This window comes from Thamnophis sirtalis, unplaced genomic scaffold, assembly GCF_051295495.1.
Source record: "Thamnophis sirtalis isolate CommonGarterSnake01/CBP01778 unplaced genomic scaffold, rThaSir2_p1.2 scaffold_2, whole genome shotgun sequence".
Lineage (NCBI taxonomy): Eukaryota > Metazoa > Chordata > Lepidosauria > Squamata > Natricidae > Thamnophis > Thamnophis sirtalis.
Genome location: NW_028261382.1, coordinates 79,650,642 through 79,676,739, shown reverse-complemented (window position 1 = coordinate 79,676,739; position 26,098 = coordinate 79,650,642). Strand labels below are relative to the sequence as shown.

The window sequence follows — 26,098 nt, the reverse complement described above, 5'->3', positions numbered from 1 at the left end:
TGAGAGTCCCGGGATGTACTGCAGTGGTGGTAATCAGGTTTCCTCCTGATTTCACCGGGCCCAGGAGGTCATTTTACCCAACTTCTGCTCCTCACCTAACCATCTTTTGGAGAGACAGTGAACAAGCTGGAAGTGCAATGGGCCCTTAAAGTCTACATCAGTCACACTTCTGACTTTAGGAGGTCAGAAGCACTTTTTGTATCATTCCAGTCCACGATGCTAGAATAGAAGGTGACCTCCTCAATTATCTGCAGCTGTATAGCTAGGGCATACAATTCACAGCATGAGCCGGTGCCTAGAGGTATAACTGAGCACTCTACGAGAAGTGTGGCTACTATGGCAGCCTGGGCAACACAAGCCTCTCTCAATGAGATCTGCAGGACGGCCACCTGGGCTTCACCTTCCCCGTTCATTACCAACTATAACAGTGGTGGGTTGCAGGCGGTACGTCCCAATACAGGCGTACTGGAGCCTGCCCAGAGCACTGTGTACCGTTCTGGTATGGTGCTCCAGAGGGCACACTTACCTGCCTGAGCTCCTTACCTGTCCTTTAAGACTTTGGCGCTTCCACGGACGGCACGTACGGTGCCTGCGTGACGCTCCACTGAACAGCTGGAGCATCATGGAGGCTTGCGGAGGCATTGTAGGCAAGTACGACACATGCACACACTGTGCACACACCACACACGTCCATGTGGGCGACGCCGGGCCCATTCCAACAGGTACAGTTGGAACGTGATCCGGAACCCACCACTGAACTATAAATTAGATAAATTTGCATCCGCAGAAGTGTCATTTGGCTGCACGGTCTTACAGACTATTCATTCTGCAGCACCTGTTCCAGATCAGTCTCAATCCCTCCTGTAGGGACAATAGGGCTTGAGTATGTCCCATGCATGGATATTATCTCCACCTCTTTGGGAAAGGGTGTTGGTACTTATGTGATTCGCTTCTTCTAATGGGGTGGAGATAGCATTCATCTCCTCCCTTCTATAGGACTGATCTGCATTAGACCATTCTCAAATATCCTTGATATCATTCAGGTTATTCATTGTAGAGTTGTTGTTGGCTATAACCTAATTGTTGATGAGTTACTGTTTACTAAAGTTAATGTTCAATGACACATTGAGTCTAAGTTCTTTCACCAAAAAGCTGGGTAAGGCTAGCAACAGGGGTGTGGCTTAACTAATTTTAATCCAACGCAGTCCAATCCAAAGGCGGACAAGATCAACCCATGCATGGTTGCTATCTCCATCCTATTAGAAGAGATATATTAGGTAAGTACCAATGCCCTTTTACTCACAGTGGCAATTCACCCTACAGTGCCAAACCCTTACACTTTGAGTTCACCTTCGTTTTTCATGGTTAACTATATGGCACTTGAAGGATGCCTTCTTCTCTATTCCCCTTCAAGCAGATAGCCAGAAGTGGTCTGCTTTTCTGTGGTCTGACAATGAACAGGTACAAAAGCTCAGCTATATTGGACTGTTTTACACTAAGTATCTGAAAATAGCCCAACCATTTTTGGTGAAGCCCCTGGTTCTAATCTATTCAGATGGAACACCCCCCTTCCAATCGGGAAGAAATAGCATTGTGTTGCAGGTCATGGTTGTCTCAAAGGTTATCTCAAAGACCAAGAAAGTCAGTTGCCTTTTGAAAAGCCCATGTGTTGCAATATGTGAATAATTTATATTTAGGGGCTTTCTAAGATAGAATGAGACAGAATGTCTCAAAATGAGACAGGTGACTGTGAATAAACTAAATCCAACTTCTTTAAGGCCAGTAGAAAATTCACCTGGATGGTTAAATCATGATTGCATACAAGTTCTTGATATGATTTACTTCATCAAACCAGATTTGAAAGACAAGCTTTTACATAATGAGAATAGTTTATTGATGGAAGCAGCTGCATCTTGGAAAGCCAGTGTAAAATTTTGGGATAGGAAGCATTGCCTTTGAATATACCAGCTCAAAAGGCAGAACTTGTTGCATTAAATGTGCATAGCAATTGGCAAGCATATTTTTTCTTGACAGCAAAGAAGGCTTTGGTGTTGTATATGGAGCTTTATGGCAGGTAAAAGGTTTAATTATAGCAAAAGAAAATCGGATTAAATATGGAGAAGAAATATTGCAAATTTTAGATGCCATCTGGAAGCTAAGAGTGATTTACTGGTAGGATAAAGACAAATGGGTCTCTTTGGACTTGAGGGAAGCATTCTGGAAGGAGGATCTCCAAAATCAAATTTGAGACAAACCAGTGTTTGCTCAGTAGGCTTTTTTCATATCAACACACTGCCCGTTGCTGCAGACCTGAAAGTCAAAGTAGGAGATTATCAATAGACTAACACAGCACTTGCCTCACAACTAAACTCTGTCATTCCTTAGAACTAACCCATACTTCTTTCAGTTTCTACACTGTATAAAAAACAGAGGGAAATGATTCCTCATCTGGTCACATAAGTTTTGGGATTGTTTCAGCACTGCTAAGTGGCTGTTGTCCTTTGGGTCACAACCAGCTCTGCCCTGATTTTCTCATTTCTCTCTTCCACCTTCCCTACAAGTGAAGAGAAAGGACTGTCTCTGTCCAGAAAGTGCTCCAAGGGAGAAGCACAAGGTTCTCAGAAGACCAGGCACTTTGTTCTTAGAAGAAAGAAACAGCCCTGGACATTCACCTCATTTGTTGTGGCTGCTGTTTGAAAGAAAAACAAAAGAATAAGAAAACCCAAAGAAGGCTAGAGAGATACTTTTTCTTCTGTGTACATTCATTGTAGCTTGGAAAACCTAAACCAACTTTCAGCAAAATCCATTATGACACTTATAGTGATCAACCCTTGGAATCTGAGCACATAGATTAGAGGTAATCTTTTACTAACCTTTCTATCTCCACATTTTGTTCCAGGTTCAACCATTCCATCATCTGGCCTATTTGCAAAATAGCGGAGTATGCAAAATGTGGTGTTTACTGTTGAGCAGTATAACCTGCCACACTTTATATCCCTGAAAAGGAAACAGTGAATTAATTGGACCCATATCATGAAGGGCTTTAAAAGTAATGACCAACTGCTGGAATTGGGCCCAAAAGCAAACTGGCAACCTGTGCAGCTTGTGTAACAATGGTGTCATATATGCCATCTGTCAGGGGTCTCCAGCATTGTCAGCATCATTGCCTTTTGTACCAGTTGTAGCTTCCAAATGCGCTGCAAGGGTAGCCCTATGCAGTAGTCCAGCTAGGACCAGGACATGAGTGACTGTGCTAACAATCTTGATCTTGGGTTAACCTTTATGTGTTTTTGTTTAATTAGAAATGGAAAACCAGACGTTAATAGGAACTAGTTGCCCCGACACATAACTGAAAAATCTCACAAGGTTTCAGGTTTTGGAGATCACAGTTCCTGTATCTCCAACCGGCTCACTGTGATTTCCCTGTTTTTAAGGATGAAGATGGTTGACTCAGAATTCTAATCTTAAGAGCAAGTAATGCATCCATTATCCATCTGGAAAACCCTTAAAGCAGATTTAGGAGACTTTAGAGATTTTCCAGATCTCTAGCCTAAAATTCTCATAATCTCTGATCAGTGGAGGACAGAGGATGATGGGAGTTGAAATCTAAAGACTGGGGCAACTGCACTAAACATTGGAAAGGGAAAATTGTCCTGAAAAATAGTTATTATTCCATTTCAATCTAATAAAAATATATGAGTAAAGGTGAATAAAGGTTGAAATAGGAATGTATAAAATAAAAGGTCCCCGTGTTTTAACAAAAAAACAATGGTACAGAGGTCTGTCTGTTTGTGTAAGAGCCAAAAGGAGAATCTGGATTTATACACATGACTAAAAGATAATGTGGCTTATTGCTTAGTTTGGGTTCAACATGTGGTGCAAATTTGGCCATTGTGATTTCTAAATCATGATTTATAAGTCTTTGACTTATGACCACAAATGTGTGAAGAATTTCCATTTCTGAACAAGGCTCTTGGTAGGTGAGCTGCACCCTTTTTGGCATGGTTGTTAAGTGAATCACTACAATTGCTAAATAAAACACATGGCTATTAAGCAAATGTGATCCCCCTCTACCCCCCAGTTGTCTTTGATTTTTTGGAAGCTGGCTGGAAGGTCACAAATGATGAACATGTGATCTTGGGACACTGGTGTACTCATAAATATATATTAGTTGCCAAGCACCCAAAATTTGGTCACATGACTATAGGAATGCTGCAACAATTGTAAGTGCAAGGGCTAGTTGTAAGTCACTTCTTGGAAGTCATTGAATGAATGGTTGTAAGTCAAAAACTATCTGTCATTTCTGACACAATCTTTTAAAAGGCAGTTTCCCAAGATAGAAAACAAAGAAAATTAGCCATTCAGAAATTTATTCACATTTCTACGGTTTTAGCCAGATGGCAGAATCAAATTCCCACAGATGTGGACCCTAAAACATTTCTTATTATCCTTATATCATCATCATAGAAGGAAATGATTTAGATTGCTTACTGTGGTTCACATGGAATCTTTACACCATTTTCCCTTCTGCAGTAGCCAGCCTGATTCTCCTCATTCACTGGTGATTGGTTATTCTCAAAACATTCATCTGAACCCACAGTCATATCTGCAAGAGGGAGTGAGAAACCAAGACAAATATCTGAGTGTGTAACATGCCAGCAGGATAAACAAAGGCTTAGGAGATCCCAGAGGATTAAAGAAACTATAGTTAATATTTGTTTATTTGTAACCTATTATTTTGTAACCCATTATTTATTTAATCCTCATTATGCCTGATTCAGTCTCTATCTGATACAGTGCTACATTAAACTTGCTTATTGAATTTTATGGGCATAAAAGCTGAAGCCACTTTTATGCCACTTGCAGAACATCATGCAGAAAATCAATGGCTGGAGGCAAATCTGAATGCAGCTGCATTCCTCTTTGTGCTCATTCTCCATTTTCCAACTTTAACACTGTTGTAGAAATATCCCTTTGCAGTAATGCAGTTAGATGGGGGATTCCTGGGTGCGAGGGGGTGCAGTCCAGATGAGTAAGAGGCAATTCAGACACCCCAGATATTACATGTGAGAGAAAGTGTGTGAAGACAGCTCCTCCCTAATCATTTACAGCAAGATTTTGTTTACAAGAGTGAAAGAAGAAAGAACTCAGCTTGGAAGAATTATCCTGTGTCATTCTTGATTTGAGGCCTGTCAATTCCTGGGTATAAGTCTTTTTGAATATAGCTGGAATTCTTGCAAAAGATTGAGCTATTATCATTCATTGGAATGTTACATCATGTTATGCTATTTAACTGACCAAAATAAAGATTTCTTTGTTTGAACTGAGATTTCCATTTTCAAAGCAATGGAAATAATCCAGCAAGTGTCCATTTATTGTCTAAATCACATCCTGCATAAATCCAATGGATCAATTGATTATGCAAGTGGAACAATGTTCTGATTTGGAATTCAGATTTCCAGTCACCATCACATGTCATCTGAACCTTCATAAACAATTTAGAGAAAGGGATAGAAGGGAACTCATCAAATTTACAGACAATGACTAGCTGAAAGGAATAGCCATCACTCCAGAAGATAGGCCTAAGATCCAGAAGGATCTCGAGAGATTTCAACTAGAGATACCCTATCTAATGAAATAAATTCAATGGTGAAAAAAGTTTTTAAAAAGTTTTATATATAGGCAAGAAAAATCAAATCACAGGTAAAGAATAGGTGATACCTGGCTCTATACTATAACTATAAGAGGGATCTTGGAGTCCTTAGTGGACAGCCACTTAAATATGTGCCAGCAGTTTGCTGCAACTGCCAAAAATCCAACACAGTCCTAGTCTACATTAACAGAGGGATAACATCAAGATTATGTGAAGTGTTAGTATTACTTTATAATGCTTTGGCAACACCACATTTGGAATATTGCATCCAGTTTTGTTCGCCACAATATTAAAAAATGTTGAAATTCTACAAAGAATATGGAGAAAAGCAGCAAATATGATTAGTGGATTGGAGGCTAAAACATATGAAGAACAGTGGCACAAATTGGATATGTCTAGTTTAATGAAAAGAAGGACTAGAGGTGACATGATAGTAGTGTTCCAATATTTAAGGGACTGCCAGAAAGATGATGGAGTCAAGCTATTTTCCAAACACCTGAAGGGAGAACAAGACCAACGAATGGAAGCTAATCAAGGAGCAAACTAACCTAGAAATAAGGAGAAATTTCCTAACAGAACAATTAATTAGTGGAATGGCTTGCTTTCAGAAGTTGTGGGTGCTTCAACACTGGAAACGTTTAGATTGGAAATGCTATACAGTTTCCCTCTTGATCAGGGGGTTGGGCTAGAAGACCTCCAAGGTTCCTTCCAACTCAGTTATTCTGTTAATTCTGATTCTTTTAATTAATGAACCTGTATTTGGGCTTTCTATATGCAAAGCCTCAGTGCACTATTGATCTATGGCCAAGATAAATCTCCATGCTTATTGAAAACTATCTACCTTATATGAACAAGGGGACTTATTTTCAGTTTCCTTTTTCAACATAAAACCATGCTGAACACTTTGTGAATAGTCTGAAAGTCAGGAGTGAAGAGTGACAAAAATCACATTCCCCAAGATCTGTTTCTTGTGCCAAATTATTGTGCCAAATGTAAAGAAAATTTTAATCCTGAGGTTTGAATATTCTTAGCACACAGTTCCATAATCAATTTACATTATCTCTCATTGAGATTGGCTCATATCTTTGTCCAATTTGGGAATGTATCCACAACCCACAAAAGACTCTTTCCCCAAAGTCAGTCTTTCCAGATTTCTTGACTACAACTGCCATCATCTTGGACCATTGGCCATGTTCCCTAGGGATGACTGGAGCTTTAAACCAAAGGATCTGGAGAGCTGGGCTCTAAAGCCTCCAAAGAAAGAACTTCATCTTGAAAAATTAATTCATCTGTACAAAACCCTCAGAAATTGTAGGTGCTCCAACACTGGAGATTTTTAAAGAAGAGATGGGAAATTGTATAAGGTTTCCTACTTGAGCAGGGAGTTGGACTAGAAGACCCCCAAGGCTCCTTCTTACTCTGTTATATGCAATCATGATTTACTATGGATACAAATGAGAAAATCTTTGATTATGCAGTGACTGACTTAGTCTTTTACAATAAAATTATTCTGAATCCTAAAGTTGACTTACTTGGATTACGGAACAAAGTAACACATTGGTTTACCAAGGTGGGACATTTTCCATTGTAGCAGTAACCCGAGTTGTTTTGGCATGGATGTCCATTCTCATGGAGGTGATCGGCGGGACATTCAGCAGATCGGCCAGTGCAGAATTCAGGCATGTCACAGTCATCCCTTGCTTTCCGGCATTCTGCTTCTGCTCCCTTAAACTGTGGTTGAGAATGAAAAATACTCCCAGCTTTGACTCTTTAGGGATCAAAGAGCCAAACCATGATTCACAAAACATTTCATAACCTCCTCTTCAGCTGTCTTGAGGATTACCAAACAAGGCATCCTTGCCCTGTTACAATTTTGGGTAGTGCCTAGACGTACTACTCTGTCTTATTTGTTATGAGAAAATGGTTGCCATGAAAAGCTCAATTACTGAAAGAAAATTCTACATTGGCTGACCATAGAATGAAAATCAATTAGAATTCCATGAAAAAGCAGCCAAATGCTAATTGCTGAACTTCTCATGATATATTTTTATTTCCTTTGATGGAAAAAGGCATCCATAGAATTTTCTGATGTGTTGAAAAAAAATGTGGCTGCCTTCTCTTGCTGTGAATCTAGTCTTGTGATGAAAATATGGAAAGAACAAAATGTTTTGGGCCCCTCTGCTCAAAAGGTTCATTGCAGAGTCAACTGGGATCCCATATAGAAGGAACTTGCACCTCTCTCTTCATGGCTCTGTAGCAGCTCCAGAACGTGCCACCAAAATAACTGAATTTAGAACTTTAGAGAACAGGTAGAGAACTCAAGGGGGGGGGAAAGCAATTTTTATTTCCAGACGTCTCCTGCACTTATTTCCATCCAGAAATTCTCTGAGAGAAAAATGTCACAGCATTACCAGGAACCTCTTAGAACACGAGTATCAAACTCTCCACATCACATTGCCATCATGTGGCATTTAATTATGTTTTTCCCATTTGCGGAGCTGGGGTGGGCATGGCCTGTGCATGATACATCTGGCCCAGGGGCCACCAGTTTGACACCCTCATCTTATAATCTTCCAGAAAGTCAGAAACCAAGTTAGGGCATCAATCTCAAACATTGGCCACCCTTATTTAAATTGGAATTCCGTGCAAACTCAGTCAAAGAACATTTTTTTTTCCAGAGACATGATTTAACATGCAGTGCATTTTTGATCGAGACAAGGCTGAAATTTTGTTACATTATCCTCCCTATGGATATGTTCATAAGGGTCAAAAAAGCTGGAAGAGGGGATAGGAATAGGTTAAAATGTTTTGATCATAGTAAACAGCCAAGAGATATTAAATTTTTATATGGCTAATATGGAGCAGGGTAAAATCGCTCTTGAGTGTTAAAAATAAAGAAGTCTTACTCTGCATTGCTCGCAACACTCTTCAAAGTCACACTGTGCCCCAGGTCTCAGCTTACAAGTTGCAGCATCGCAGCAGGCATTTTGACAATCCTGAAAACCAAATTGTATCAAATGATGTCATACACTTCTCAGCCTGATCTTTTTTAATTGGTCTATTTTGAAGAGGATAACTGCGAAGGAAAAAGATATGTCTGTGATGGTTTCCCTGTTATGGGTTCAAGCTAACAAATGCACAAACGTTTTTTTATTGTAAACGGTTGATGGCATATCTACGTGAAGCAGAATTATCTGATATTGCCTATGTGAAAGGAATAAAACAAATAAAAATATCCCCATCTCCCAATTGAGCCCCCATTCCTTTCTTATTCATGAGGGATTTTGTAATCTTCATGCCAGCCTTGGAGGGAGTCTAGAGAAGAAGCACCAACCATGAATATGAACACTACCTTTATTGTAAGGTTACAGTAGCAGAATCTTTAAATACTGAATGAACATTTCTATCCTCTCATTTTTATGGACCAAAAGAATGGGTGGGAGGTGTTCCTTTTGAGATGTTTGCCTTGAGTAGATTTTTCTTCCTCCTTTTGTCTTTCGGGGACATTCTTACAAACCATTATATGTTTATTTAACAATGCAAAGAGGGAGAGGCGGGACTGACTGAGCTACATCACAACATGCAATCTTGGAGCTCCAGGATTGTTGTTGATATCTCTGTTACTGGACAATCCTTTTAGACCTAAACCGTCCTGATGAGATGGTGATAGAGAAGACCATGTCCTGCTGATCTCGGGGACATTGCAAAGTCCCTGATCAATCCAGGAGAAAGCTATTTTTGCCATCTACAAGAGAAGCAGCCATTTTTAAGCTGCACAACATTGGGACAGACCCCTGAACAGAAGCTGAGCAGGAGAGAGTGTGTGTCGGAATTGGTGAGATTTACTTTTAGAGAACAACCAAAAAGATTTAGAATAAAGTTAAAATTGAAGACAGAAGAGAGTAAGCAGCAGATCAGCCTGAACTAAAACTATTGTGTTATCTTTTTTTCTTTAACATTGTTTCCTTTTTAAGGATGAAATTTTCACAAATGCCTCTTACTTTTTCAGTTGGGCTGGCCTCTTTTCCCCTTCTTCTTCTATTTTTCCCCATTTTTTGTATTTGTGGATTAAGGATTCCTTTCTTATCTTTTCTTCAACGCATGGCAGGATCGTCCTTTTTAACCATTTTTTTCTTAACCCAAAGAAAGCTTAAATAGAGAGCTAAAAGCAGAGGAAAAAGAAGTAACACTGCTATCTGGAGTCAGGAGGCTTGGAAATATTGTTTTTTTAAAAATATTTGATGTACTGTATATCTCATGCTTCAAGGCTTCAGAATTTGTTTATTGAAATAACAGAAGGAAGAGTACAGTTTGTTTACACAGGTGATCTTCTGGAATATTATCAGTAGCTGGACTGCAGTAAAGAGAAAGCCTTGACTTGAAATATTATAGTGAATTTATTTGAAACCTAGTAAAATGCCTTGGATGTCCTAGTGGCAGTGTTTACAACCTGGAAAAATGTTGCAATATGAACAAGAAGAGGAAATAACTTTGCAAAGAATTATGCTAGAAATTCAAAAAGTCCTAATAAGCACAGAAAGAATTGAAAAGAATCTGGGGATTATAGAACAAAGAATAGAAAGAATGGAGGGAAGAGTTGAGGATATTGATGAAACAGTGATGAAACTTGAAGATAGACCTCAAAAAATTGTAGAGAAATATGAACAAAGTGACAAGAAAATTGTTGATACTGACAGCAAACCGAGAGTAGAGGGAAATGATACATATGGAATACTGAAAGGAGAGGTAGATGAACTGGATCTCTATCTCATGCTACAAAACACAGATGAAGAAAGGGTAGAAAACTTGGCAGAAACAATGAAAGTATCTTTGGCAGAAGCACGAGGGATAATCAAAGGCAAGCGGATGAAAGGAACAGATGGAGGGTTTCAAGTCTTTACAAAATATGCAATGAACAACAAGTTGCCAAGAGCAGTTCACACAAGACTTATCAAGAAAACCCCTAGAATATAGATTTTACAAATGGCAAGAGATATTGGACTACACTACTACTGGAGGGATACAGGATGATGAAATGAAATATCACAATAAAATTAAGTTAAACTTAGTTAAACCTAGATTATTATGTATAAGAAAAAGTAAAAATAGTTATAGTCAAATAAATGATTAATAATGATAATAATGCATTTATATATACTAGATTGATATATGGAATTTTATATAAGCTGTAAATGAGGACCATAGAGATGATGTGGGAAAGCCTTTTTAAAATAAAAGATAAACAATTCTATATAGAATAGAATACAAAGATGTAACACCATTGGATGAGTCCAGGATGATGTAATGAAATGTCATAATATAAATTTACTTTAAATTTAGTTTTCTTCACAGAAAAAGGATGTAATAATAGCTATATGCAATGAATGTTTAATAATCATAATAATTGTATGCATATATATTAGATTGATGATATGAGCAATGGAATGTGTGAAAATGAGTAAGGTGACATATGAAATTAGAGAACAAGAAGATAAACAATTTTATAGGACATGGGATCTATTTCATTAGTGGTTAGATTAAAAAAAAGATGATATGGAATTGTAAATTTATTAGAGAATGTTACCAACACCAAAATAATTGAATGATTTAAAATGGAATATATATATTCCATTTTAAATATATTTATTTATCAGCACAAATTAAAGAAAACACAAATATAACAAAGGCAACAGTAAAAATATTGGGTTTCTGTCGTGATGGACTCTTGTGACGAGCCGATTGACAGATGATGGAAGCAGTTAACTTCCTCCCATAATTGGGGCTTACCAGGGGTTGTAAAAATCTAATAGATACCTTTCACCCTGGCTTCGCTGATAACGGATAAGAGCCTGTGGCCTAATGGCTAAGATGTCTGCCTAGTATGTAATGTAGCCCAGGTTCAAATCCCAGTAAGGGTATGGATAGCTGATGAGAGCTAAATAGCTTGAAATAGATCTATACTAGTCTCCCTTTATTCATTTATCAGCACAAATAAAAAAACATTATATATATATATATATATATATATATATATATATATATATATATATATATATATATATATATATATATATATATATATATATATATATATATATATATATATATATATATAATGTTTTATAATTTGTTACATCATCTTCAATGTATCCAATATTAAGATATATATGTATGTATGTATGTATGTATGTATGTATGTATGTATGTGTACACACACACACATACATACATACATACATACATACATACATATCTTAATATTGGATACATTGAAGATGATGTAACAAATTATTATAATATAAATAAACTCATATTTAGCATACCTTGTTTAAAATGAAGAAATAATAATGACAGTCAAACAAATGAAGTACTGTAATAATAATGTATACAAATATACTTGATTGACAATATGTGACTTTATATAAAATTTAAGGGATGACTATGGAAAGAATGCACAAAAACCTTGTAACTAATCGGAAGAAGGTGGGGCTTAGCAGTGAGAAGACGGACTTTCAGGCTACTCCTGAAACTCCTCTATTCCGAAGCATTTGGATGGTCCCTTTTTTGACCCAAGCTGTCCCGGAGAGACAGTGAAAGGTAGGAGGAGATCCAGTGGTCCCAGAGATGTTTGCAAAGTCTCTGGGGACCTGGAAAATAACCTCCTTTGCCAGTGACCTTCGGATTAGCCATAAGGCTAACTGAAACTGCAGACAGCCCTAAAGAATGTTGAAAGTGTTTCCAGCTGGTAAGATTATTTTATTACTCAGAGAAAAACAGTCCGCCTAAAAATTCAAGCTAATTTAAATTAAAGAACAGAAGACTCTAGAGGCGATTTTGATCTTTTTATTGGTTTTTGGATGGTGGTTATCCTACCTTTTAAATGTTTTAAATGTTATTCACATGGACAAAGGATAGATTACTCCAACATCTCCTCTGATCCTCTGCAAACGGGCTGTAAACCAATTCACTATAATTTGGTTGTTTACAACTTGACACTTTTATTGCTTGGCTGTGTTGGTCTAAGATCTGATAAGATTGCACAGCTCCCAGCCTGCTTTTATTTGCAAATACCTCAGAGCTCTCAAGAAAAAATACTAACTGCGTACAAACATGGCGTCTATTCAAGCGTCTATTCAAATGATTTTTTCAGCACTACAGAAATTATCTGCCACACAAGATAGAATTGAGAGAAAATTGGATTATTTGGTGTTTTTAGCAACAAAATACGAGGAAAAAACTGAGAATGTTCTTCAAATACAAACTAAGGATGTCAGAGATAAAGATTCTCAATTTGCTGATATTCGGGGCAACTGGTTTACTTCTGAGGGAGAAAAAGATGGAATGTCTGAAGGGGAAGCAGCCACACAGAAGATTTACTTCAAAAGACAGGGCGCAGGAGGAGTGAGAAGCATTAAAGAATTCATACTTTATGAAATACCATCTGCAAAACATTTGATACCACCACTGAGAATTAAAGACAAGCTGATAAAGGAAATAAAAAGAGGGCAGCAGCATTATATGAGAGGCACCATAAACAAAAAGGTACAAAGATTTCTTCATATGGACTTGCTCATAAAGATGTTTGGAGAACTGGACCTACGAATGGCAACAGATTTAAGGCTGTTCTGTTACTGGAGAGACACAGGCTGATAGATGGAAGAGTATAATTTAAAATTAGCTAAACCTTGTTAAATTCATTTGTAATAGGTATAGTTGAATAATAATTGATAATGATAGTAATGTATATAATGTTGAGTTTCTATGATAAATAATAATTGCATATGAGAAGGGAAGGTTAGAAATATCTTTGGATTATATATAAAGGTTATTAATCACAATAATAATTATTATAAAAAAAATAAAATAAAACTATATCTATATAAAGTTAAATCTTAACTAATAGGGGGAAAATGCTATGATATAGGATATAATTAAATAAAGAAAGGAGAATGATAATAAATTATATACATGGAGGATGAAATTTTTGATATTAAATATTATGGATGAAGATTTGATAATGGAGGATTTTATAAATAAGTAAATGAAATGCCAGCATGTGGTTATGGATTAAATCTTTGGTATAGTTAAGGATGAAGGATGTTTAAATAACTGTAGTCAATTAAAAGTGGAGGTATGATGATGTTAATATAGTAAACATTTGAGTTAAGATATTTGAATTAATATGAATTAATGGAAGAGATGCACAAAAACCTGTTGTAACCAGCTGATATACTTTTTTATAACATATACTTGTTTTTTTTCTGTGAGTGTGTGTTTTACTTTTTTAATTGTTGTGTATATACAAAGTGTGTTTGTGGGAGGAAATATACTTAGGATAAACTAGTAAAGGTAAGAGAATAAGAAATGATACTAAATTATACCTATTAAATGTATAAGAATGATAAATGTTAAAACACCTGTAACCAAATGACATGCTATATGTGATGATGGTTTTTTCTTCTTCTCTGTTTTGTTTCTTGTTCTTTTTTGCTTTGTTTTTTTCCCCCACTGTTGTGGGTATGTGTTGTTTATGTAACAAAATTTTTTTTTTAAAAAAAACAACCTTGTAACAAATCGACACACTGTATGCAATGGAAGATTTTTTTTATGTTATGTGTTTTGTTTGTTTATGTTTATTTTAAAAAATAAAAATATATAATAAAAAAACAATACAAAGAGAATGCTTCAGTAAATTGCAGTTCCTATTAAAATATTATTAGGGATCAGAGCATAGATTAAAGATCATATGTTTTAGGAGGAAGTAGTTCAAGAAAATAGTGGGACGGATAATCTGTCCATGTCAACAAAATAGGGGTTTTTAGTAGGGAAGGATTTTGTTGGAGAGGTAAATTACCCATGTTTAAAAATACAATGTCTTCCCCAACTGGTAGTGAGATACCAGTTCTTTATTCCTCCACAACTGGTTCCCCAAATCCAAGAAACCACAACATATATGCATGTATATAAAGGGCACAAACATATGCCATTCACAAACCAACCTATTGGATGGCTCAAACTACTTAGAAAGCCAGATGATTTTTCAAGGATTCCCATTTTTGAGAAAAATTTTCAAATCACTCTTTTTGATTAAAAAGAAAATTTACCTGAGGAGAGCCACAGTCACAGTCTTCTCCCACCTCCAGTAAGTAATTTCCACAAACTGCAGGTGCAACAATATCTGTGCTCAAGGGTTGGTTGAGAATGCATTGTGGTCTGTTATTAATAAGATATCTCTGATGTTGCTGAATACTACAAGAGCTGAAGTAATAGACAGGTTCATCACTGTAGAGATGAAATAAAATAAGTTTAGGACATCATCCACATCTGAACTAGGAACAGAATTCATAGCAAAAGCATATAAGATGGAAAAGGGATGACTAATGAAGAAATACAGTGATTTTTTTTCTCTAAAGCTAACAAAGTGATTTGTTAGTGATTCTTTTCCCTAAAGCTAACAAAATGACTAAGAGAAATATTTGTTTCCTTGATCTTACTCCCAGTTTATGCTCCCTCAGTTTTATTTCCACCAATTTTCTTTTCTTTTTTAACCAAATACATTTTCAATGACAACACAATGGGATATTAGTTGATTGAGCGTCTTCTTGTGTTTGAATGAGCTGCCTTTCATTTTCATTTTTAGTCAGCCTCTCTGTGGAAGGACAATAATATAATTGAAGGGAAAACAGGTGGAGTTTTGTTTTTCTTTTCTTCTTTTGGAGAGAGAGTACTTTTTATAGCAATGAATACTTTGAGGCAATTGAAGAGCCAAGTATACTAACTCTCTATTTGCCTTAAACCATTCATTGATTATTTCTTTTGTTGTAAAGGTCATAATATCAGCGGTGTCACACTGACCTCTGAAACTGTATACTTAAATGGATGCAAACATGTTATCATAAGCCCACCCAAACACCTTCCTAATGTTAATACAAAATAGGAATATAATCATTGGCCCTCAGGTTAGGGGCTGAAAACAAGAACACAAAGACAATCCACAGGTGGTCATTAAATAGACAAGATGGTCTTCTTTCAAGGTCAAAATTGCACCAGACTGATTTCGTGGCATTCATTGAAGCAACATTGTTTTCTAAGCAAGGTCTTCTGTACAAAACACCATGAAGTGTCTAGAAATATTATAAAGTAACCATGATGCCCAGAAATCCTTCAGTAAGTATGGGAAAGGCTACATAGCATTCTCTACACTTCCTGACCTCATTGCCATTGCATGAAATATGAGACAAGGAGGTCGTAGGGCTGTGATGGCGAACCTATAGCATGCGTGCCACAGGTGGCACATGGAGCCATTTATCAGGGCACGCAAGGCGTTGCCCTTTCAGGTGGCCAGCTCACATGTATGTGCTGGCCAGCTGACTTTAGCCTTATTTTGAGGCCATTTTTTGCCCCCAGAAGCTTCAGGAAGCGTCTGGAGCACAAAAAACAGGCCCTACGGGCAAACCAGAAATTCGGGAATGGACTTTTGGTTTTCTTGTAGGCCCATTTTAGTCCTCCGGAGCCTTCAGGAGGCTTCCCTGAAGGCTCTGGAGGGCAAAAAATGATCCTATGAGCAAACCGAGGGCCTCCGGGGGTGGGGTGGGGCTGTTTTCACTCTCCCCAAACTCCTATAAAGCCTCTGGAGCCTGGGGAGGGCGAAAAAGCATGCCAAAAATGGGGGAGAGCGTTGGTCATGCGTGCATGCACACTGGAGTCATGTGCATAGCATTATGGGTGTGGCACGCCCATTCACGACTTCCCCTGCACTCCTCCCACTTTTGGCACAAGAGCTGAAAAAGGTTTGCCATTGCTAACCTAGGGCTTTAGCAGAAGAACAGAAAGTGATCAATAGGGGGCATGCTCACCAAGGCTACAAAACTGTTACACAAAAGTTATGGGGAGTTTTGCAATAGACAATTGCTGAGAAGATTCCTTCAATTACTTTTGCTTCCTTTTTCCTTTTCCTTTTTCCTCTTGATGAAGCAAAGGCTAAACATGGACCTGGAACAAAATATTTCTAGTCCTTGACTTAGTACCACAGAATTTCCATTGCAAGGCAAGCCAGTGGTTAAGTGGGTCATGCTCAGTTTTATAACCAGTTTTGCAACTCTGTTAAGTGAATCACACAATCATTAAGGGGCTCCAGCTTGCTCCACTGGCTTTGCATATGGAAAGACAGATGGGAAAGTCACAAAGAAGGATTACATGAACGCAGGATGCTACAACCACCGTAAATACATACTGATGTCTCCAATTGCCAAAATTTTGATTCTGTGACTGAAGGGAGACTGTGACGGCTGTAACTGTGAGGACCAGTCATAAGTCACTGATTTTAATGCCATTGTTACTTCAAATGATTGATAAACAAATGGTTGTAAGTCAATGGCTACCTGTATGTTGTTGGTTTCAGAAGAATGCAATATATGGCAGAAATGTAACATAGAAGATAAGGGGTGAGGCAGGAAAACCCCAATGACAGTAATTTATCTCTTTCTTTCTGCTGTTGCATGGTTCAGAATACCCCCCCCCTCCTCTGCTTCCTATTGTGGAAAGTCTTTAATGTCTAACCTGCTTTCCTCTGTTATCCATCACAGATATTTTGTTTCTTGGGCTATGCTTCCTATTCTGTTCCTTTAAACTCTTGTGTTGCTATTCAATTGTTGAGAGCAGTTTTACCTTTTTAAATATGACACATTTTAACTACACATAGTAAAGTGACACACAAATGAGCCAAACTCTCTTTTTTAATAACTCCCTATTTCATTTTTGTAAGTCCTCAGTATATTTAATTTCACAATTAATTCCAAGTATTTAAAAATAATTTAATTGGAAAGACATTAAAAGTATTCCTCAATCTTACGTTAGTGTCGGAATCATAATGCATGTTTTAGCAGGACATTTACAGGTCTTTGTGTCATGATTCATGCCCAGATTATGACCCAACTCATGGACCATTGTAGCTGCAATCAAACGTGTTTCTTGGGTATGATCCTAAGGAAAAGAGAATACTTTTTTTGTTGTTAGTCTGCCAAGAAACTGAAAGTAAATCCAATTATTATTAATACTAAGTGTGTAAAATTGGTGATTAAGTGAAAAATTTTGAGTTGAGGATATCATCTCAGAATTCCTCTAGCTAACTCTTCTGAATGCATGTATGCCCACCAAGACTGAGAACATACACAAATACATCCAGAAGAAAACTTTAAAGCCCTGAAGCAACAGCACAGGAGAAGATCAAAACCTATCCATCCATTTGCTGTCTGCATTCATTTAGTTATTAAAACTTACAGGCAACTTCAGTCCAAAAATATTCAGCGGTTTTTGTGCAACTTAGTATTTTCAGAATATTGAAGGCTGAAGCCATAAACACACTTAAGAATGAGTTGCTCTTTTTAAATAAAAAAATTGAGTACAGTTTGATTTCTTCTGATCCAGAAACATGATAGTATATTGGCATACAAAAAGCTCACTCTACGTGTCTAGAATGCATTGTGCCAAAATGCCATCAATTGAGGCAGGCCCCGGAGATGTCAAATCTGCATATAAAGATGGATGAAAATGATGTGGATCAAAAATAAGAAGACTCTTTATTTGTAAGGAAATTATGACTGTATATGAGTTTTCACTTGAGTACAAATAGGTAACAGGTAACCTTTCTACTAACCTGAATAATTGCTACAGATTCCTTTGGAAGGCAGAGGCTGCCCACGGGAGCATATCCTAGAGTTCTTCCACTGAAGTCAATGCCCCTATAAGAAAGAAAGGGGATTATTTTTATAGAAGATAGAAGCACATTATGTAGTCTTAATATTCTCCCTTGCACTTAGATCTGCCCTCCATTTAGCCCCTAACATATTTCATAAGACCAACGTCTTATGCCCGTATCCTATAGGATTGCTCACAGCACAATTGTTATTTGCCCAATATCTTATAGAAATAAGACAACAAACGTGTCCATTTATAAATAGATTTGGTATTTTATTATTCTAATTTATTCTTGGTTTATCTGTTGTGTGATGTACACATTCATTTACTTGATGCAGAATTGGAACCAAAACATTACACAATTGAATGAAAAATATATGTGTAAGTACAGTTAAAGCATTGCAGAATAAGCATTGCAGAATAAGAGCCAAGGTGGCGCAGTGGTTAAAATGCAGCACTGCAGGCTACTGCTAGATCAGCAGGTCAGCGGTTCAAATCTCACCGGCTCAGGGTTGACTCAGCCTTCCATCCTTCCGAGGTGGGTAAAATGAGGACCCAGATTGTTGGGGGCAATATGCTGACTCTCTGTAAACCGCTTAGAGAGGCCTGAAAGGCCTATGAAGCGGTATATAAGTCCACTGCTATTGCTATTGCATTTGAGTTTCAATTTTAAATCCAAGTGTAATGAAATCAAGCTAAGGTTTTGACCTGCAATAATTCAAGGACTTCTCAAAACCAGCTCTCATCTACAAAAAAAATAATAGTTCACTTTGACCCAGAGATATAGTTCACATATAGTTTAAAGTACGCAGCATAGAGTGGAAAAACTGTATAAGCAGTAAACTTTCCATAATCCTCCACTCACAGACACCCATCCCCCTTTCCCCACAATGAGACGTACGTGAGTAATTGAGCATTATCATTCCATTTGCGTGGCAGCAAATCTGTTTCTCTCCATGTTTCAAATGATACCAAAGTGGCATCGTTTGATTCCGTCACGTTAATCTTATCTTCGTCGGTCCAAGTTTCTATGCCAATCAGTGCTACATAAATTTTCAAAGGTCTCAACATCTGTCAGGTGGACATGGCAACAATTAGAAACTCAAATACAAATAAACCCTGAGAAACCTTTCAAGATTAAAAAGCAACTGACATTGGCGTCTAAGGGCAGGTGAAGAAAAAAAATCTAGGCATCAATAGAGGAAACATCTCTGTAGCTCAAGGCTGAATTGTGGAATCCTTGGTGTTCTCTGAGTTTGTTGCTTTGCTTACTCAAGTAAGTTATTTAGTCAGATAATTAAATGTCGGCAAGGAAACCACCAAGCTCTGACAGCACTATGGACTCTATAATGTACATTAAGCAGGAGAAATAAATAAAATGAAAAAAGGAGCAGGGGATTATTCTCTGTAATCAGGAATAGAAGAGGAGGAGGACTAAAGGGATAGTTGGCTCATTGATCTTCTTGTTGTCTCCCAGATTCCAAAAGATCATCAACAGTGAAAATGTAAAGAAGGCAAATAGGACACTACAATATGAGTGTATCTCCTCCTAGGTACCACAATCCAACTTAAATTGAGTTCCTCTCTCCAGGATTCTTCTCAGGGATCAGTTTCACAATCTATTGGCTGACTTTGTCCATCTCTTTCTAATGTCCAAGTTCAGAACCATTAACCACAGCCTTCAAAGAATCCAGCTACAGGTGCTGTTCTGACTGTATTCTTGCAACACTTTTGGATTTGCAACCTCTCAACATAGTGGCTGTATTCACATAATAGGCTTATTAACCTAGTTACTGAATTAACCCATTTTTTGGGATGGCCTTACATGCTGAATCATCATGCTGGCCAAATGATCTCTTTTTTCTTCACTCGAAGCCCCAAAGGCTAGCATTCTTATAGAAGTCCATCTCCTAGCTCTCTTTACCTTACTTAAGGTAAATACATCACACACTTAACTTTATCTGGTTAAGTGTGTTATGTGAACACAGTGAAAATCTGGGAAGGGCCTGAGAGAAGTTTAAATCCAAGAAGTGAAATAATTTTTGCCATGTCCTCTTACCATATTTAAAGTGTTGACAAGTTCATATACTCTTGTGTTTATAACAGTTAAATCGCTGTTGTATTTCATGTACTACAGAAAAGACAAAAAAAAGTTAAGATGAGATCATAATTATAGGAAGAATGGTGTGAAGGAAGAAGAACATAACAGTGAAAGGATCATTGCATTTATTGATTCAGACAAAAATATTTTTATCCAAGCAGTCCAAATAATTGTTTTCTGTTGATTTTTAATATTCATTTATGCCATTAATATATTAAGATTATTAACAGTTCAGCAACATACTTGTGCTCTCCTCCTGGTTGGAGAAACTTTTGGTTAGCCTACTGAGATGCTTTCCTAAATTGGATACCATATTTCCATGTTTAGAGAAGTGTAACATACCAAGCATTCTCCACTAGACATCTTATTGTTCATGTGTTGTCAACTTGGATATAGAAATTGTGCAGGAATGTTTCAAAGAAACCTATATAACTTTTAACCAGTGTGGGATAAAAACAAATTTAGATGGAATCCCGGAAGAACAAATGTGCAAATTAGAGTATATTTACACAAATGTCTCCTAACTTTGTAAATATTGGTTGGGTCCAATAACAAAAAAATACATCAAAGTTTATGATGAAGCACATGTTAAGAGAAATCCAGTTAGCATGTTTGTTAATGTCTTTAAAAATGCCCACATTAAAATAAGGCAGAAATGAATGCAGAATAAAAATTAGAACGATATCCACGATACTTACCATTCTGTTGTCCACAACTATGAAAAACTCAATGTATTTTGGGGCTTGCAAGTATCTGTCTTGCTAAATGAAACAATAAACAAAAGGCTGTTCAGACATGTTGCTCTCAGCAGCCAGCAAGAATCTTGGTCATCATCAGATAATCAGAAAATTGCTTGTTACACTCCTGTCCCTGGTCAAAATACTTGGCCTTTCAGAAATATTGGCTCTTTGAGGAAGACATTTATAGGGAGACAGATTGTTTAAATTTTAGTACTTAAAGGGGGGGGGGGTCCCCAACCCCTGGACCACAATCCACTACCAGGCCTTGGAAGTGGTAGATGAGCATTGGCATGAGCATGGGCATCTCCACTTGCATGGGCAGCGAGAAAGCATGGATGGACATGCTCTATTTGCCCAAGTGGGTGTGTGTTCCCACTGATTACATGGAGCTGTGCATACATATGACCCCATTGCTCACGTGGAACCATCCCCTCTCCCCCCCCTGCAAGTCTGCAAAGCTGGAAAGGTTGGGGAACGCAGAGAATGTGCTGATAAATTTTTGAGGAAAAATTACATTATGCAATGGATTGTCAAGCAGAAACAAAATTTGTCACCTTTAAAAAAAATTTGTCATGACATAAACCACTTTCTTTTGATACCATCAACCATGGTATTCTCCTGGAGCAGCTTTGGGGGTTGGGAGTGGGAAGCCTTGTGCTATCCTGGTTCACCTCCTTCCTCTGTGGCTGCTCTCAGTCAGTGTTGATAGGAAGAGAGAGTTCCAGCTCTTGCCCACTGCTTTGTGAGGTTCCGCAGGGCTCAGTACTCTCTCCGCTCCTGTTCAACATTTATATGAAGCTGTTGGGTGAGATAATCTATCACCATAGACTGAGGTATCACCAATATGCTGATGATACTCAGCTGTATGTCTCAGCCCATGGTGACTTAAGTGATGCTGTGTCCTCCCTTTCACAGTGCCTGGAGGCTGTTAGGGGCTGGATGGGGAACCCTGGCAACTAAACCCTGGCAAGACCAAGTGGCTCTTGGCTTGGGGTTTGTTGGCTCAGAGAGAGTTTCCACTTTTGGTCTTAGATGGGAGGGTCCAAACAGACCCTCTACATAATATGGGAGTTCCCCTGGACTCACTACTCTTGCTCAAAGAGCAGTTGGCAATCGTGCACAGGAGGGCCTTTGTGCGACTGTGGGTTGTGTGCCAGTTATGCCCTTTCCTGGACCAACAATCCCTACTTGTAGTCACTCATGCCCTAGTCATTTCCTGTCTTGACTATTGCAATGCAGTGTACATGGGGATGCCCTTGAAAAGCATCTAGAAACTCCAGTTGGAGCAAAATGCAGTGGCCCAGAATGCGGCCGCACGAGCGATTGTGGGTGCACCTCGCTTCACCCACATAACACCTATCCTCTGCGAGCTGCACTGGCTACCTGTCGATCTCCGGGTACGCTTCAAGGTGCTACTTGTCACCCATAAAGCCCTTCATGGTAGTGGATCTGGGTACTTGAGAGACCGCCTACTGCCAATCACCTCCACTCGACCTATTAGATCCCATAGATTAGGCCTCCTACGAGTCCCATCTGCCGGTCAATGTCGACTGGCAACTACGCGGAGGACAGCCTTCTCGGTGGCAGCTCTGACCCTATGGAACGATCTCCCCGTGGAGATTCGTACCCTCACCACCCACCAGACCTTCCGCACAGCCCTCAAAATCTGGCTATCCCGTCAGGCCTGGGGCTAAAGACTGTAACCCACCCGAATGGTATGAATGTTGTGTTTTTTAATGACGTACTGTCCTACGTGTTAAATGTTTGTTTCCCCCCCCCCTTTTCGAGTTGTAAGACGTCCTGAGTCCCCCCAGGGAAAAGGGCGGCATATAAATAAACTTCTCAAATCTCAAATCTCAAGGTGCTGGTTATCACCTTTAAAGCCCTTCATGGCTTGGGATAGGGTTATTTGAGAAACCATCTCTTGCCAGTCACATCTACCTGATCCATTTAAGCGGGAAAGCATGGAATGTGGGGGTCCCAAAGAGATACACGTGGTGGGATCCATAAGAAGGACCTTCTCCATGGGGGCTCCCTCTCTCTGGAACATCATTCCCCCAGAGAATAGAAGGCCCCCACTCTAATACTATTCTGGAAGGCGCTGAAGACCTGGTTTTGCCAGTGGGCCAGGGGAACCCAGAGTGGGATGAAGCCCATTAAATAGTTTGTATGATCTGCTGTCGCCGGGACAGGGGATGGGTGTGATTTTGTTATGATTTTATGATATCAATTTATTTGATTCTTTTTATTAGCTTTATTGTTTTAAATGTGGCTTTATAGAGTCTAAGCTGCCTTGAGTCGCAATGGGCAAATAGAGGGCAATACTAAATAAATAAATAAATAAATAAATAAATAAATAAATAAATAAATAAATAAATAAATAAAGTGTGGCATTTGCTTCCAATTAATCTGTTTTTGAATTTATGATAATGACACTTAAAGATAAATTTATACATGAATACCTAGTTCTGAACAGAATTTAATAGGAACGAAAACAAGCATGTGAAGGAATGGCTTTCTTTGACCTATTTTTCAGCCTGATGCTCCAATGACTTTCTTACTTTTCCTCCCCTTTCTCAAACAAAGGATCTCAACCAATCATATGAGAAATATGGTGATGTGGTCCTGCTATGGAACTAATTAGGCCCTGCCTACAATGATATCACATTATGCATCATTGACAAGATAAGGGGAGGCAATCAGACATTGCCTCCCCAGAATTCACTCTAAATGGTCAAAGATTTATATCTTTCTTTTGATGTAATTTTAAAATGATTACTGAAGTATTGTTTCAGACTTCTTGGGTACAAGGAACAAGAACAAGAACAACATAGTTAAAGGCCCAGAATAGTTTCTTTATTGCTGCTCTCCTATAGACAGGAATTTTGCCAAACTAAAGTACACTCTGTGTAACCATTGGATACATCCTGTGAAAGTTTTAGGGAAAGAATCCCTTCTGAGCTTCTTTCTGCAATCCAAGGACTCATTGTTAATCTGCCGCTTATTTTCCTGGCAAAGAGCCAGGGATGGGCTTCAAAATTTTAGCAAACGGTTCTCTCCCTGGTTGCTGGGTGGGCATGAGCATGGTAGACATGGCCTAGTTGGCCTCCTGCACCATGGAGGGGTGGGGGGTGCGTTTTTTCCCTCACTGGGCTCTGGAGGCTTTCCTTGAGCCTTCAAGATGGCAAAAACAGCCTCCCCTGCTCTGGAGGCCCTCTGGAGGCTGTTTCTGCCTTTCCTGAACTTCTGCTAGGCCTGTTTTTTGCCCATCCCGAGCCTTTGTGCATGCCCTACACTTATCTTCATCCAAAATGGCTGTGTGGGGACTCCTGAGAGAGGAGCCTGGAACCAGCTAGGAGTGGGATTTGGGGGGGGGGGTCTCCAAACTGCACAGAATCTTAGCTAGAGGTTCTCCCAAACCCCTGCAAACCCCCGGCAGTCCGCCCCTGGAAAGAGTCCTTCCCTCCTGCATTCCATTGTTAAATTTCACCATTACAATGCCCAAATTACTCAGGAAGTTTACTCATGCTAAGATCTGCATGTGTGAGGGTGTATTACTTGCTTCTTTCCCTAGGAAAAAGTATTCATGTTTTTCAGCATACAGAACTACAAGGCCAATTTTCCAGTTCTAGAATGCAATTTCTCTACTTGCTGTCTGTCACTTTCTTAACTCTGCTGCACAAGATCCAGTTTGAATAAAGTGAGCAGACATTGAGGCTAGAACATTCAAGATAAAGGACCAATTAAGGATCAATTAAACATAATGTATATAACCACAACTTGCTGGGGATAAAGAATTTAGAAAAGGGGGCTTCTCCCTTATGAATTCTATCCAATCACCCCCCCCAAAAGAATTTTTCTTTTACTTTACATTTTAGAAACAAGTAAATGAATCCCTGTTATCTAACCATAAGATTTCAATATAAGACTTACTTCAGGAGTAAGATTTAACTGAGAGTTCATTTTGATGGGCTCATCCAATTCCCAAGTATCAGTTACCCCACAGATTTTTGGGCTCTCATCCTCCTTTTCTATATTTTCAGAATTGTAGACTGCATGGGCTTCATTGTCAGAAAGCTTCAAGGGTTCAATAAGGTATGTCTTCCCTTGATGCTTGAAATGTCCTCTGTAAAATAGTATATAAAAGGGTGGTCACGGATGGAGAACTGATAGAAGAGACTATTGTTAGTTTAGGGATGACCTGCAATGCTGATGTTACCTAGCTGGGTAATGAAATGTCTGCAAGGAAATAACTAAGCTCTGAGAGCTATTTTTAACTGACCAAGTCAACATTCCCTGTGCTTTTCAATCCCTTCTTAAAACCAATTGAAATATTTATTTTCTACCCTCAGAACTCATGTCACTTTCTCATGCTTCTCAAAGATACAGCTATGATGAGAAAAATACAAGAGATTGCACACACTCAGTACAACCATAAAATATCTTTATAATATTTGTACGGAGATAGTTTGGCATGGAATCCAATATTGTATATTTCTAGGGTTTAAAAAAAAACCCTAAAGTTTACAGCTACACAAATGCAAAACTACAACTCTTTGAAATATTCTGTTTTTCTGTAAGGGTGAAATACTTTATATTTTACACACACACACACACACACACACACACACCCACACACACACACACACCCCACTCTTGTACACTTAAAAATCTTTATTCAGCCATACATCAACAGATAAAAACCAAAAATCAGATCCCTTTTAAAGGATAAAGAAGGAAAATATAACTATTCTAAAATATCTAAAAATAATAAGAGGAAATACTACAATGTACTGTACATACTACTATAGCACTGTATTTGGCTGTGGTCAAATAAATAAAATCAGATTAATCTGATAGCAATTTAAGATAAGAGTCAGGATGACCAGGATATTTAATAAAGAATGG

At 38.3% G+C, this 26,098-nt stretch overlaps 1 protein-coding gene across 1 annotated transcript in view; it reads right to left on the bottom strand.

Moving 5' to 3' along the window:
- Positions 1 to 1,754: 1,754 nt before the first annotated feature.
- LOC106549216 (zinc metalloproteinase-disintegrin-like MTP9) overlaps positions 1,755 to 26,098 on the bottom strand; it is a 36,859-nt gene continuing 12,515 nt past the window's right edge. Inside the window, exons 6-17 of the mRNA XM_087703600.1 lie at positions 25,124 to 25,316; positions 21,149 to 21,211; positions 20,409 to 20,480; positions 19,251 to 19,420; positions 18,309 to 18,393; positions 17,505 to 17,635; positions 14,758 to 14,935; positions 8,560 to 8,649; positions 7,186 to 7,384; positions 4,492 to 4,606; positions 2,874 to 2,997; positions 1,755 to 2,310 (exon numbers count right to left, since the gene is read on the bottom strand). Coding sequence (XP_087559726.1) covers positions 2,266 to 2,310; positions 2,874 to 2,997; positions 4,492 to 4,606; positions 7,186 to 7,384; positions 8,560 to 8,649; positions 14,758 to 14,935; positions 17,505 to 17,635; positions 18,309 to 18,393; positions 19,251 to 19,420; positions 20,409 to 20,480; positions 21,149 to 21,211; positions 25,124 to 25,316 — 1,465 coding nt within the window. The 3' untranslated portion in view covers positions 1,755 to 2,265. The remainder of the gene's footprint in view (positions 2,311 to 2,873; positions 2,998 to 4,491; positions 4,607 to 7,185; positions 7,385 to 8,559; positions 8,650 to 14,757; positions 14,936 to 17,504; positions 17,636 to 18,308; positions 18,394 to 19,250; positions 19,421 to 20,408; positions 20,481 to 21,148; positions 21,212 to 25,123; positions 25,317 to 26,098) is intronic.